Source organism: Centropristis striata, chromosome 8 (genome assembly GCF_030273125.1).
Source record: "Centropristis striata isolate RG_2023a ecotype Rhode Island chromosome 8, C.striata_1.0, whole genome shotgun sequence".
Taxonomy (NCBI): Eukaryota; Metazoa; Chordata; class Actinopteri; order Perciformes; family Serranidae; genus Centropristis; species Centropristis striata.
In genome coordinates, this window is record NC_081524.1 from 28,414,206 (window position 1) to 28,429,806 (window position 15,601).

The 15,601-nt window shown below is 37.5% G+C and overlaps 1 protein-coding gene across 1 annotated transcript; it reads right to left on the minus strand.

The window, feature by feature from the left end:
• Nucleotides 1-329: 329 nt before the first annotated feature.
• On the minus strand, nucleotides 330-15,069 carry LOC131975589 (lysosomal-associated transmembrane protein 4B-like). Its single transcript, XM_059338260.1, has 7 exons — nucleotides 14,814-15,069; nucleotides 13,761-13,872; nucleotides 10,552-10,625; nucleotides 10,214-10,336; nucleotides 9,337-9,435; nucleotides 5,773-5,868; nucleotides 330-1,527 (listed from the first exon to the last, which is right to left on the minus strand). Exons 1-7 carry the CDS (start codon nucleotides 14,907-14,909, stop codon nucleotides 1,447-1,449), a joined length of 681 nt encoding a protein of 226 aa, XP_059194243.1. The 5' UTR covers nucleotides 14,910-15,069; the 3' UTR covers nucleotides 330-1,446.
• Between the last annotated feature and the right edge of the window lie 532 nt (nucleotides 15,070-15,601).

The following is a 15,601-nucleotide window of genomic DNA, read 5'->3' on the forward strand; positions in this document are numbered from 1 at the left end:
TAACAAGTGATGCTTGGATAAACTCTCCACATCCGTCCTTGAGCAGCAGTTTATGGAAAGGACTGGTAAGTGGAGTCATCATGATTCTGACCACTCTGGGGGTACCTGCCTGCCGCACAATGAGCACCTTTATACAGTCACCTCTTACCAACAGTTTCCAGGGGCACATCTGCCCTTAAGGGTGAGCATACAGTGTCAGCAGAAACAATCAGAAAATATTTTTATAACTAGTTTTGTACCTTGCATTGAAAATAAATCACAAACATCTGTCAGTGAAATACATTTTTAATAGACAAATAAATGTCACATCTTTATTTTTCTTACAGCAGTAGCCCTCAGGTTTGCATTTTGTGTCCTTGCAAGACATTTTGTGTCCAGGAAGCAGCTTGCCATTAACTGCATCTGGTGGAGCAGGCTTGTGTGTTTACACAGACCAGAAGCTCCCATTGGTTTAATTGAAAAAACACATTCAGGGTCCATATTTATTGAGCTCCTGAACAAAGAGGCCCAATCTAGAGTCAATGCACTGGGGGCCCTCGACAACTCATTCAAAGTGACTTCAAAGAGCAAACTGATTCCAGATCAGTCCTACTTCTGTGCTGTCAAAATAGATAAATAGCAGCCCAAGACATTTCTCATCAACCAGTAGAAACACACAATTACATTTAAAAGTTATGAAGGTCAACCAGCACAACTCCTGATTCTTATAACACAAGACAATTTTGTTTGTAGCTGAATAAAACAGTAAAAGAAGATGATATGTTTGATATACACTAGGTTGCTCTTTGATCATGTCAGAATACAGGCAGATGCATTTCTTTGGGAAAACTTCCAGTCAAGGTGACATTTCACACATGGATCTATTAAGGGCACCCCATCAGAGAGAAAGTTATGAATAAAGGCAATCCAACCCTGATCACGAGCAGACACAAGACAAACAGGAAACAAAGCGACGACAGTTCACTCATTACTGTGGGCAGTAAGATCGTCATTTTTGCATTTGTGCATAAGATATTTATGACTATCAAAGGGAGGACACATAAAATACTTTTACAGCTACACACACAGCGTAAATAGAATTAATACAAATATATAGAATCTATCAAACTTTCTAGTGCCTTATTGCACCCAGGTTCAAATGCATTGAAATGCACATCATATCTGGAATTATAGAAACAGAAACAGAAGAGCTACAGTAAGAATATAACATCATCAATAAATAACAGGAAGGGATGAGAGGTCACGGTGGTGGTAGAGATGTGTGCATGTGCATATGTGTGTGAGATGATTCTGTATGTGTCAGTGCATGCATGGGTGTGATGTAATGTTTGTGTAGCTACAATATATCCATGAATATACTGTACACTGGAGAGGCAGTGTGGTGCATAAATCTTGCTGGGGGTTTATTAACAGCAGGGTCCAGTCAGCAGGATGCTGGGAATATTTTCATGCTGTAGCGGTGGTGTACGGCGGAGGAGCCTGTTTGGGAGGGACGCTGACGCTGTCATCATACGGCGGTAGCAGCACCTGCAGATAAAAGTAGGCTTTGGTTAGAATGAGTTGTTCTTTCCCTAGACTTTGCAAAAGTGCAGGTAAAATTCAAATCAACAGTTATTTACATAACAGAATTACAGTTGACAGTAAAAACTGTACTTTTGATAAGAGAGACAATCATTTTCTAATTGATAAGTTTATGTATGATTATGTAACATGTACAATAAAATAATGTAAGAGACAATCAAACTGGTGCATAGGAAGCACTTATGAAAACAACAGAATTGATCACAAAAATTGATTATTGAGATTCATATTTAAATTGTATCTCTTTATTCATCTTTCTTACGTTCTGAAATATCTTGCCTTGATTAATTGATCAAAAGAAAAATTTTCTGTAACAATTCTGGTAATGGGTTAAAAGTTTAAGTTGCTTTTTTACAGTCATGGAAAAAATTATTAGACCACCCTTGTTTTCTTCAATTTCTTGTTCATTTTAATGTCCGGTACAACTAAAGGTATATTTGTTTGGACAATTACAATGATAACAACAAGAACAGCGCATAAGAGTTTAATTTAAGAGCTCATATCTAGCCATTTTACATGGTTTTCTTGATAATGATTTTGGTTATTATTCGCTGTTCTTGTTGTTATCATTATAATTGTCCAAACAAATGTACCTTTAGTTGTACCAGGCATTAAAATGGACAAGAAATTGAAGAAAACGATGGTCTTATATTTTTTTCCATGACTTTATAAAAAATGCTGAACATTTACTGATCACAGCTCAAATATGTGTGAATATTTATTGACTTTCTTAGTTGTCGATTTTGGGGGTTTGGACTGTTGTTCAAACAGAACTAGATATTTAAATATAGACTTGGGTGGGAATTGTGGTGGGAATAGACATTTTATGGAGTAAAAGATGAATCGATTAACTGAGAAAATAATCAGGCAGGTAAGTCAGTATTGCAAAAAAAAAAAGTAGCCTTATTATTACTAATCTCATGTTTTGTGAGTTGATACTAAAGCAAATGATCAGTAGATCAGGTGTATTTTGATTCTAAGCTGTGGCTTTCTGCAAGGTGGCAGCCACTGGAACAGCTGTTTCTAACCAAAAATAAAATATAGTACATGAAGAGTGTCCTGAATAATGTGGGTGATGAATAAGATATAGGACACTATGCCATGTGGAGAAAAAAACATGTGCAGGTGTCGTTATCCAGATTTAGTTTTAAAGCTGTACACAGACTAAGTAGAGGGGGCAGATTTGCTCATTAATCTTCTGTAATACATCCTTCACACAGAAAGTAAGGGTGTTTCTCTGTAGGTTCACACTGCAAAAAGTAGAACATTATTTGAGCAAAATGTCATTCCACAACTTGTTCTTCTTACCACTTTTCTCCAATTTGCCATGATAAACTTGTCTAATCATTCACAAGAATGCCTTTCATTCCATCAGATGTGTGACTCTCTGCTCATCTTTTTCTCAGATAATCAACCAGGAAACAAAGCTGTGACTGCGTGGACTCAGAACATGTTATGTGTGACTCACCAGTCTGGTTTTGTTGTTGACACCATGGCTAACAGAAATGTAGACTTTCTTAATGGTTCATTGGACTTCATATACAACAACACCATGTGTTCGACCTGTGTGTCCCATGTTTAAACAATGAGCCACTGAGGGTTTCTGTCCATACAAACAGTGTTTCCTTGGTGAAGGTGAACCACTCTGATCGTTTAGGGATTACATGGACATTAAGTAATCAATAACCCTTGACAGTCTCGACTAGTGACTAGATCCTCCTACATGGATCAATGCCCCCTGTAGTGGCCTGACACAACAAAGACCCAGCCTAATTGTAATATATATTGTACCAACTAAAACCTCTACTCTTGGCGAGGTGGTGTGGAGCACCCTCACAAATGTTTTTTTGCCCTACCCTGCAGTTCCAAAACAATGCTGCACCTTTATATCCATGTCTTCTAAAGATCATCCACTGGTGAGAATTATGACTTTTTTACCCAGGATATGCAGCATCATCATGTATATAGCCATTACTTAAGCCTGTTTCAAGAGATTTTCATTTTAAAACAAATCAGGTGGAAACATTAAAAAGTCAGCTAGAGACCCAGTTTTTGATCAACCGACTCGTGGAGTTTTGGAATTAGCATTAGCTTATGATAGCTAGCTTTAGCTAATAAAATTTGTGAGCAACAGTTGTCATTTCAGCCATGGTCATTGGTCATTGGGTTAGAGTTAGAAACAAGAGGCAGCCTCTAGGTCTAAAACGTGAAACCAATGGTAAATGTCATAAACCTGCATTCTTTCTAATGGTCAGCAGGGGGCGACTTCACTGGTTGAAAAAAAAAGATGCCAGATTGTACAAAAAAATCCTACTTATTTCTTGATTTATTTTTTATATACACATTTTCCTAATTAGTTTGTGGTCTCAGTTGTTAGTTTCAAGACTTCTTCAATACAGCATAATGGCCATTTTGTAAAAGTATGGTCCATATGCCACCATTATCACAGTAAAGTGCTTATGTGCTGTGTAAGGCTGGAAAAATAGAGAGGCGTAGCAGCAGCTATTTAAAGGGAGAGGGGCTTAGAAACAGTAAGGTTCAGTCATTGCCTATATCAACCTCAGTCAGAAAAAATGTTGATCATTTTGTGCTATGAGGCATTTCAATAGTTACTTATTGTGCTTCTTTATTACAAAATAAAGCACCTGACTGATTGGGTGTGAAAGACTTTTCTGTATGTGCAGGAATTCGCCTCATACGGAACACATTAGTGGACCTTTGACCTAAACACTGTTTAACTGATCTATAGCCATGCAAGCTGCTAACCAAAAGCCACAGGCCTGCCTGTGGTCTGTTGGGAGCTCTAATTGAATATGACAGGCTCTAATTGAAAAAGCATACCTGCAGAGGTGACGCTAATGTTAGGAAATAAAGGGGCAAGCTGCTGTTTTTCTGGTACTTTCAGTAATGACGTCAGAGATCTGGCTCCTGTTCCTCTCTTTACAGTTCAGGTGTTTTATCCATCAGGAGTCTCTGTTTCTTTAAAGCCAGTAACATCATATAAAGCTGTCGAGTGTGGTGGATTGTTTTAAATTGTGTGGAATGTTACACTCAGAGGAATCTTAGGCTGTACACTGAGTCACAAAAAAACCATACTGCAAGGTCAGTAATAGAGCCAGCTATTGACAGCTCCTCATGTATTCATGCTGAAAAAGTTAGTCAAAACATGTCATTAGTGTTTCTGCAGCCTACTTTTTTTTCTCCATTCTGTCAAAGTATAAGTAGGTGTGTGGGCAGCAGGGTAACAGCAGTCAGGGGGATAGGCCTGAGCAACAGGACACCGACAGGAGACCCAGAAACACCCAGACTGAGCTCACTTTCTGTACGACTACTGTGCCTCTGCCACCATTGTAATGGCTTTGCCAGCATGGAGCCTCATCTCTCTGTCCAAGTCTGTCCTTTCATCCGTGCTAGCCTGTGTAAAACTACCTGCTATGACAGCCCAGCTTTATGCTTCCTTCCTCCCACAACATGATGACTTTACAGTTGCCAGACAGGCCTGAGCAGAGGAAACCTACGCAGGCAATGAAAACGTGACTTGTGGTCTGGATGGAATAAGAAAATCATTCTTCCTCAGGAGTTGTTTAGTTGACTTTGGATGTGGAAGAAAGCAGCAAATCAAGATCAGATATGGTTTTATGTTAGATCTCCAGATGACTATACAGATATAAAGGATAGTTTAATGGACTATGAATTTGGGAACATATTGCATACATACATATTGTTTTCCACATGTAATTTTCCCTTCTACATTTCATTAATATCTGCTGACTTGTAAATCATTTGCTAGTCAGACATTTGAATCTGTTGTGGAAATATTTATCTTACAGTTAACGCTGACTAAAGTATTTGTTTAGCTGTACACTGCACATGTAGTATTATCCGTCTGTATGTAACAGCTCATTGGGAAATGTTATTAACATTCACACAGGCGGTCTGACGGGAGAGGGGAGTTGTGTTTTTCTACTGTTTTTTTTTTCTGACATTCCAGAAAACTGAACAGCTAGACTCAGCCTGTCTCAATGCTCTTCCACCTTCTGTTTAGCAGATAATTATAATTGTTTTGTTGTTTTACTGTAAAAGGCTTTAGCACAACATAACTAACAAACTATTGAGAGACAGATTATCACATTGATGGTTTTGGTTGAAACTATGAAGTCTCATGGTATAATACAGATGAGAGTGACTTACCGTGGTGTCATTGGTCGTGACATAGAGCAGGATTTCAGAAGTACCCCTGCCACTCACATATCTGTAGCAGTTCCATACACAAGCTATCAGGTAGGCCTAATATCACAGAGTAAGAGAACAAAATCATGGATTAGAAACTTGAACTGCATAACATCAATATAATCTATTATCAAGCTAAATCCGAAATACTAGTTATGGTTATTGTAAGTAATAATTTATTTGATCACAGTTGTCTTAACTGCACTAGTGCCATGGCTCTATGGATAGCAATGTTAGTCTGTCCACCACTTTGGTCAAGACTCTGATATCTTAACAGCAAAGGCGGGACCAAGTCATTGTTTGCAAGTCACAAATAAGTCTCAAGTCTTTGCCCTCAAGTCAAGTCCCAAGTCCTACAGTTTGAGTTTCGAGTCCTTTTAGCAACAGAGTAATACTATTTCCAGGGATTATGTATGCTTTTAAAATCTGTATTTATTTATCAAAACTTATTTTTGCAAGAACATTCTACAAACACATTTGAAGAAAAAACAACAACAAAAGCATACTGCTCTATAACTAATTAACGAATACTGCAATTCATTTTTAGTTGATCACTTCAGAGTTTTTATACCCGAACTAAACTATCTTTGGTTTCATTTTTGCCAACTGGCGCCGTTTTTTTGACAATTCTTCTTCATTGGTTGTCCTGCAATTTGATTGGATGGATGCTGCCTAATCAAAATAACGTGGATGGAATTTGATTGGATGTTGTGCCGACAGCAAATGTCAGAAACACAAAGCGAGAGACGCACACACTTACACAAAGAGAGATAGAGCGGTCCTTAGTAACAGACTTTTTTGGGGGGGGAAAGTAGCAAGTCTTTTCAAGTCAAAAGGCTCAAGTGAAGTCACAAGTTATTAGTCCAAGTCGAGATGCAAGTCTCTTTACATTTTGTCATGTTGAGTCAAAAGTCATCAAACTCATGACTCGAGTCTGACTCAAGTCATGTGACTTGTGACTTTTTTCCACGAAAAATCTTATTTGACCAATAGTTTGATTTATGACCAATACCCAGAAAATCAATGGCATTCCCATCAGCCACAGCAGCATTTCATGTTTTGAAATAATTAGCACTCTGACGCACTAAAATAAGATTGAGAAAGTGGCAAATATTATAATCAAACTCTCAGCTGTGACTGTGAGCTTGTTAGCGTGCTGATGTAAACATATAGTTCAAAGCATATACAAACTCACAGGGTAATGTTTTACAGGACGGTCTTGTTACTGTATATGAAACCATCAAGTTTTTGAGTAGTATTATAGTTTTAGAAAACCAGCTTTTCTCATTATTATGTAATATAATTAGGTCATCTCATCCCCAGAGAAGCTGTAACATTCCTGTCCTATATTTTCTGCACACAGACAGTCACAGATGGCACAAGTATGTTATTCAAAGAAACTCTTACTAACACTGATAACTGACATAAAAAAGAGATAATATTCCATTCGTACACACTGTTTTTAGGTTCTATCTGAGGGTTGTACATCACTTCAGAGTAGCAAAAACAAGTTCCTGTTGTTCTCTGTCATCCAAAAATCATCTGGCTCTCAGCAGGGAGCCTGCTACTGGAACTCCCCGACCAAACACAACACCATCTGCTAAATCCATCCGCTCGCACAAACCAAAGCCAGACTGAACTCCCTCTCTCTCTGAGTTCTATAATAACCCAATTAAGAACCCACTTTAATGCTCTGACAGCTGAGTTATTTTAACATCCTCCACATGAATCTGCAGAGATCCATTTGCAGCAACAGAAACCGTTCAATTTAGCTCCCAGTCCACTGCAGACGACAGTGTGATAATGATGCTGATTGTGCGAAGCAAATTAATCCATCAGTCAGAAATGTCTTCTCAACTACTGATCCAAATACAGATTTAGGTAGAAGTAAGCATTTTCTAGTCTAAAAATCCTTTATTCGAGACAGTCCAAACCACAACTGCTACTGTTAAAAAAAGCCATTTGTAATCTCAAACTTAACATTATTACACAATACAAATGTTTGCTGCAGTCAGCAGAGCTGCATCATAACCACGATAATATCTGACAGCTTTACTGGATCTCATATACTTAAACAATACAAACCCCATACAATTTTAATAGAGCCTGACCAATACACGGTTGCCAATAAAGTTGGAATAATTTTGAATTGGTATCAAAAATCCCATAATGGTCAGGCCGATAAATGAACAAGACTGAGAGTCTATAGCCATGCCCTGTGAAGTCGTACTTAGACACAGTATAGTTTTGGGCTAAACGCCAATGTCAACATGCTAACAATGGTGATGCTAACATATAAATGTTTAGGTAATCTTTATTATGTTCATAATCTTAGTTTAGAGAGTTAGGCTGATGGGAGTGCCATTAGTTTTGCAGGTATTTGGTCATTAACCAAAGTCTCAGACAAATAAAATTTTGACCTGATGATGGTGCTAAAGGAAAAGTGGTATGTATTTTTTTTTTTAAATGGAAGTTTATTATTTAGGCATTTTTCATGCTTTATGAGACAGTGACAGAGAAAATGGAAGGAGACAGAGGTCATTTGAACCGCTGCAACAAGGACTCAGCCTTAGTAGTATGCACCCTACCAGTCATCCACCAGGACGCTCCAGCTATTACATTTATTTTAAAAAGCACATGAATAAATCATTGGAATTCATGGTAATTTATCTAAAATGTGTAGAGGTTTTTGACAACATCGTAGTGATGTGAGAGGAAAAGTCAAGGGATCATCAAAGTGAGTAGGATTTATCATCTGAGAACTATGAATGTGTGCACAAACTTTTGCACAAATCCAGTAAATGTAGATTATGAGATATTTCACCAGATAAGTGAAAACTTTTACTTAATGGTACTAAGTGAAAAGTCTGGGTATCATCACAGTCATTAGGATTCATCTCCTGGGTAACCTCTGCACCAAATGGAAATCCATCCAATACAACTTAGTCGACTTAGTGATTGACGTAGTAATTTGTCACTGTGATATTAAATCTTACCAGGAATCTGGGAAAGTTTACAGCAACAAAACAAACTTCTAATACAAAAAGTATTAGAAGCTCCCATTCTACTATCAGCATCAGAAATTATTTTTATCAGCCTATATCACAGACATGTTTAACGTTTCAGGGTGCATGTGTAAATCACAACATTTATGATGACAGACTTTCATTAAGTTGCTTCAGTTTCAGAGTCATGTTATTGTGCAAGCTGGCTCACTGTCACACTATCATTGCTTACATAGAACAGAGTCATTGTAAGTGTTACTCAAGATTTGTGCTTTTTTTTAAAAACTACAATACATCTGCTGTTAAAAAGGCCTATTGAACAGCATCTGCTGTGAGATGCATGACTGTTGCCAAAATCCTCCAAACATCATTTTAAAGGACATCCAGTGGGGCTCCTAAAATAAACAAAACACTTGTGGTGTACATAAAGTTGCATCTGGACAAACAGTTGCATCATACGCCTTTTTGTTGTAAGAAAATGTGTTGTGAAGATATGTAAATTTAGGTAAGAAAACATTACCTTGAAGGCAAGAATGGAGCCGATGAAGAGCAGCACGATAAGCACCAAGCAAACATTACTGAGAGCAGCAATCTCCTCTTTGTAGGGGAAGTTATCAGGCTGCCCGGGAGTCAGAAAAACAAAAACAGCAGAGATTATTTGTGGTTGAAGGAGCATCAGAAGTCTACAGCCAGTGTCGGTTCTAGACCAATTTTACTGTGGGGGCCAAGGAGGGGCCAGTGTTTAATCAGAGGGGCACATTAGCACATTAAAAAATGGCAAAGATGATATTTAAGCATTCAAAATCTTTATTTTAGCTTATTTAAACATCTCATTTAAGTATATTTGGAAGACACAAATACATTGATTTCAATAATGAGACTCACCAACAATAACAGTTATTTTTGTATGACAATACAATATATATATATATTGATAAGTATATATAATAATTTGTATAGTAATAATTAATATAGTAATTTGCATGCCTATACACATGTTGTGCTAACATCAGCATCGTGATGCTACAGCATCTATGCAAAATCAAGAAACTCAAGGCACAACAGATTTTGATGACTTTCTTGCTAAAACTGTTATTTTGTACAAAAGTTACCTTTATTTATATTGAATATTTTGCACGTTTATATTGCTCATTCATTAAACATGTTGATTTTGTGATTGTTTATTATTTTGAATATCTTGCAATTGTTAACTGCTTCTTAATTGGTCACATTTAAATATATATTTATATATACAAAGAGTGACTAAGAGATTTGTTATTAACTCTGCAGTGTGTGTGATTTGCTGGTTTTGGGGCCACAAACAAAATCTTGTATATGTCCACCAATATCCTAGCACCAGCCTTGCTTGTAAGAGGAAAACACTTGATGATTCTTACCAGTTGTTGCAGGTAATCTTGTATCGTGTTTGGGTAAACCACAATGCTGACAGCCACCAGGGTGTTGAGAGCAAAGTCAAATAATTGGTAGCAGAAAAATGGTATGATCCAGGCAGCACGCAGCTGAAACAGAGATATGTCTTTTAGGTATTTCAGAGAACAAGCTGAGTTCTTTAACAAGCATTGTGGACATAAATCAGGGCTTGAACTCAGCTGTGGGGTGCTTATAGTGTATTAAAATAATACATTTAAAAAAAACATAATCAGTGTATAGAGGACAGTATATAACAATGCATAACAGCATTGAGCAACTAAATTGTAATGGGTCATTGTTTTACCTTGTATGCCCCGTATGTTGCCATCCCACATATTAGTATCATCAGCAGAGAGATGGCTGAGGCAATGCACATGTCTGGAGCAGAGAGAGGTGTAGTCAGTGTAAGGTCACTTTGGTTGAGGCACATTTAATTCCAATCAAATTTCTGAAAATGTTCACAACATCATGTTCAGCAGATCTACAAAAAAACGAATTCTGGATAAATGACAAGCTGCATCTGTCAACCAGATAAGGAATTAACCTCTACTCTGGCATTCAGCCTTTCCTCATATCAACACAACACAACTAATCATTCTGTTACATAACCATAGTGCAGGGCAAATCCAAAAATACAGTACATGTGGCACTAGTGGGATAAAGGGTGAGTTCAATTCAACATGTCTCCGTGACCAAATAAAATGTGTTGTGCATCTTTTATAGACTGGCAGTGAATATGTTGTAGTTCTGAGTCACAGGATGAATCACATTTGCTCATAAAAGGACTTGAAAGAGTACAGAAAGGCAACAGACCTGAATCTAATTTAGGTCAGTGTAAAAAGTGCAGAAAAATTCAGATCTTTGAATAATCACAAAACAGTTCTAAATCTAAATCTAAAATGCCATCAACTAAATAATCTGTGGCAAGCTTCAAAAGCCAATTAAAAGCTGACAGTTTTAAACCTACACTGACCGCTGCAGATGGTGGAAACAAGCTGTGAGCACAACTCTGTCATACAGTATCATCTGCTTCTACTTCCCAAACATTTTGAACAAACCATTAGCACAAAAGACAAAAGACGATAAATTATTATTGAAAAAAAACATATCTTAAATGGATACATATAATATTATGACATTGTTATTAATAAATTAACTCTATTAAAGATTAGAATAATATGGTTCAGTAAAGAATACTAACTACTACGTCATAAACACAGCTATGTAGTATTAAATTATATATAACATCTAGCTTTAAGTAATGGATATTAAATGTAAAGTTCAAATAACATCTTCTAAATGGATCTATTTGGGAATTATTACTATTAAAAATATAGAATAATATGTTAGTAAGGGTTTATTAACTACTATGTAATGAATATAGCTATAGTGTATTAAACTATGTAGGAAATCTATCTTTAAGTAATGGATATTAAACATAAAGATGTAGAATGAAATTCTAAAATAGAACAATGTAGAATTTTTAAAATATCCTGATTTTGAAGCTTTACTATCTTTTATATTCTTGGTTTTATTTTTGTTTTCCTTTGGGGTTTTTTTTTTGCTTCACTATTCCCATTGGTAACTCTTTTAGTTTGTTTTTAAATTAAGTTGTATGTACTGTATATTATATGTTGGACCCCAGGAAGAATAGCTGCAGTTGTGCTGCAGCTAATGGGCATTCAAATAAAACAAAAAACAATAAACAATTTCCTTTTAAGTGACATGGCACACTTGTTAGCAAAAAGTTGCCTATTTACACATGCAGCAGATACAGCGCAACATTAGCTTTGATTTGGAGTTATCTGGCCACTAAATCAATATTCAGCTCTGTTTTTGGTTTCCACTAACCCCTAAGGGAAATATCTGTCTCTTTAGCTGTACAATGCACTATATTCTATTTCACTGGAAACAGCTTTGTGTTGCCACCAAAAACAACATGATGAGAGAAGCTAGAGATTAGCCTATATAAAGACTGGGCTGGCTTTGTAACAAAGATAAGGAAATCTGCCTACCAACACCTCTAAAGCTCACAAATTAACACGTTAAATCTGGACACCCTGGGCAGGTCACCAGACTATCACAGGGCCGACACACAGAGACAGACAACCATTCACTCCTATAGACAATTAGGAGTCCCCAATTAAACCTAAGCTGCATGTCTTTGGACTGTGGAAGGGAGCCTGGGGAGAACCCACATGCAAACTGCAAACACCCTCTTGCTATAATTGATAGTGCTAACAACTACACCAAAAATATTGCCATTTGTGAACTTTGAAAAGAGACACACTAGCTGTCCAGTCTTTATTCTAGCTAAGCTAAACTAATCACCTCCTAACTCCTGTACTTTACCCCCACAGACTATACAGTCTATGCTTTTACACACATTCTCATCTACCTTTGCATGAAAATATTTCCCAAAATGTCAAACTATTCATTTTTAAAAAGCTCAATTTGCTCATTGTCAACAACACAATAGCAGAGTAATATTTTAACACTGTTTATTGTCTGATGGGCTTACTTTTTTCTATCTCACACAGCTTAATGTCCTGTTCTATGTTCTGTTCTTCTAAGATTTAATGCCCAGACTGTCTGCTGTGCAGGCTCGGCTGCTGCACTGAATCATGTTTGAGCCAGTGCCACAAAAATAATGACTAGTGCCTCTGTCAACCAAAGCAAAGCATCAAAGACACACTGAGTTATACGGCTGAGAACACATCAAAAAGGTCTAGCATCACTTCTCGTTGATTATCTGATTATTATTCAGCAGAACTAGCAGCATATTTCTAAACCCAGATGGAGTGGCAGAAGGCTAAAACTTTAGAAAACAACCGTCACAACAACTCGTTGTATGTCAAACCTGAACATACAACAGTGTGAAATAACTGAGCAACATTATAGTGCTCTTGCTTCTAGGAGCAGAAGTCATTTTTCAGGCTGAGTGTGTTCCTATTGCAGGGGTGGCAGCCGCCTGCAGTAATGGATCATAGGACACCCTAATCCCTTGGAACTGGGACAATACAGTCATTCCCAATCAGAGGTTACCAGCGTTGTGGCCCATCTCCAGTCAGACTGTTCCAGTGCACACCTGGTGTGTTAAGAAGGCTTTTCAAATGCTCTGCACAGATGGACATTAGGCTTGCAAGTCTGTGGCTTTGAGTGTTTAATTTAAAAAGAAGTGCTGACCATCGTCTAGACAAATGTGTGAGGTCCTTCTAATAACATAATTAATCATTCTATTAGTCAGCTGACGTATTGAGGCTGTCACCCCACAAACAAGGATTAAGTCATCTGTCACAGTCTATTTTAGGAGATTTTTGGTTTTAGGTAAAACAGAATTACTACAGTATCCAGTGGAGGTTTCTTACAGAATGTAAACAACCTATTTTACCTCAGTAACAAAAACTGTCAGCATATTGTAATACAAATTTTGTGTTAAATATTCAGCTGAGGGTACTGTGAGACTACAGATGGGAAATTTACTGTTATGTACTGGCCTTCTGGGCTACTTACTGGCATCATCCATGACATCCAGGTCATTAGCCAACTCAGCGCTGGTCAGGTGGTACTGCTCAGGATCACTGAGCGCTGTGAGCAGGATCAGTAACACCACAGCATTGATGAGCTTAGGGACAGAGGACATATGGGTAGATAAAGGCAACAATACGGACAGACAGGTGAGGGGCAGTATGGGCAGGAGACAGCTGAACAGTGCTAAAGGACAGGTGCTGAAGGTATTTTCACATGTAAAGATTTAAACACATTCATGAGCTGCAGAGTAACAACACAATCCTTAAACCCAAATAAGAAGACCTTATTCATGAGGTAATGTAGCTATGTTAAATGACCTAAAGACAGAGACAAAAAAAGCTCAAAGTCCATGTACATACGCCTTTGTATTGGTTTGGCCCACACAGCTCATTATGCAGATGACTCATACATCCCCATTGATCAGGTGAATGTAATGGAAAATTCTCTGCAGTCAATAGGCCTGACACAAAACCTGCTACCTGAAGAGGCCAAGTGCTAATTTATTCATAGGAAGCAGAGAGAGGATTTTTCCACATGTGGTGTTTGGTTCAGCTAACCCTCTCGTGCTTAGAGAAGGTATCCCAAACTGAGAATTTATTAGCACAAAAAAAGGGTACATGCTGTATATTTTCATTTAGCAAAGGAAAAGGCTATTTCTAATCAGAAAGGTTCCCAATCTTAGGTCTAATGAATGATGTAAAGGAGGATAAATCCACTGAAAACTCATTATGACTATGTTCATTTTTTTAGAACCTTCTTTTTTAGGCCTCTAGAAGTCAAGTATACCTCAATAACTGACAGCATAATAAAACTATATATTTTAAAGTTTGCTGTGATGTGTTTAGAATAATTTAATCATTATCTATCAGTAAATACATTCGGTTTAATAATAGTGGAATACAATCTAAAACCTAGCATATTTACAAAATGCTGCACAAGTGTAAATGCTTTCTGATGAGGTCATGTTTTCCCTCATGGTATGGTTGTGGATGCCTACATGGAAGCAGTGAGTGACGGACGATAGGCGGTGCTCACCATGTACCAGACCCCGAGGATGATGGTTCCTGTGCGGACATGGCAGCACAGACAGCAGCTGGTGGAGAACCAGCGGTCCCACGGGGAGATCATCATCTTGTCCACTTGTCTGCTCACAACTGCACGAGCATTCACAAAAAATGTCGGTGTTTAAAAGAGGGAGAGAGAGAGTCCCGCTGTCCTATTAACGTCCGCCGAGAGAAGGAATGACTAACACGACTACAGCCTCCGACCTGTCCGTTACTTATCTCCGTGAGCGGCTTAACGGAACGGAGCGGGAAGCGTTAAGCCGTTTCAAAATAAAACAATAATTAGTGCTGACATGTTTTAGTCTGAAGTTGGCTTTAAGAGCATATTTTAGGTTTCAAGCAAATCGCCTTTCATTCTCCAAATTATGTAATACAGTTTATAGATGCCAGCTATACAATTGTTATGAATGAACTCTTCTTAAAACCCACCTCTTCTCTTTGGCTTTTGACACCAGAGTGTTGATTTAATATTATATTATGTATACATGCATATTTTATTTTGTGCGGGCAGTGCATTTTTATTTTATTTTTTATTGACGACTTCATCTTTTTTATTGTGCTTTTATTGTTAATCTTTTTGTGCAGCACTTTGGAAACCTTGTGTTTGCTAAAATTGTGCTATATAAATAAATTGGATTGGATTGAATAAATAAAGAACAGGCATTTATAGTCTAAAAGATGCCCTGAAATACATAGAAATCACCCATCAAAGTTTCTCAGAACAGGCCACATGACATCTTGATATTGCTTGTTTTTGTC

Bases quoted from the DNA above. Each gene is read 5' to 3' on its own strand.
- LOC131975589 (XM_059338260.1), bottom strand. From the start codon at position 14,909: ATGATGATCTCCCCGTGGGACCGCTGGTTCTCCACCAGCTGCTGTCTG. The intron at 13,873-14,813 runs GTGAGCACCGCC...TCTGTCCCTAAG, and splicing joins TCCTCGGGGTCTGGTACATG to CTCATCAATGCTGTGGTGTT. The intron at 10,626-13,760 runs GTAAGTAGCCCA...TCTCTGCTCCAG, and splicing joins GGATGTCATGGATGATGCCA to ACATGTGCATTGCCTCAGCC.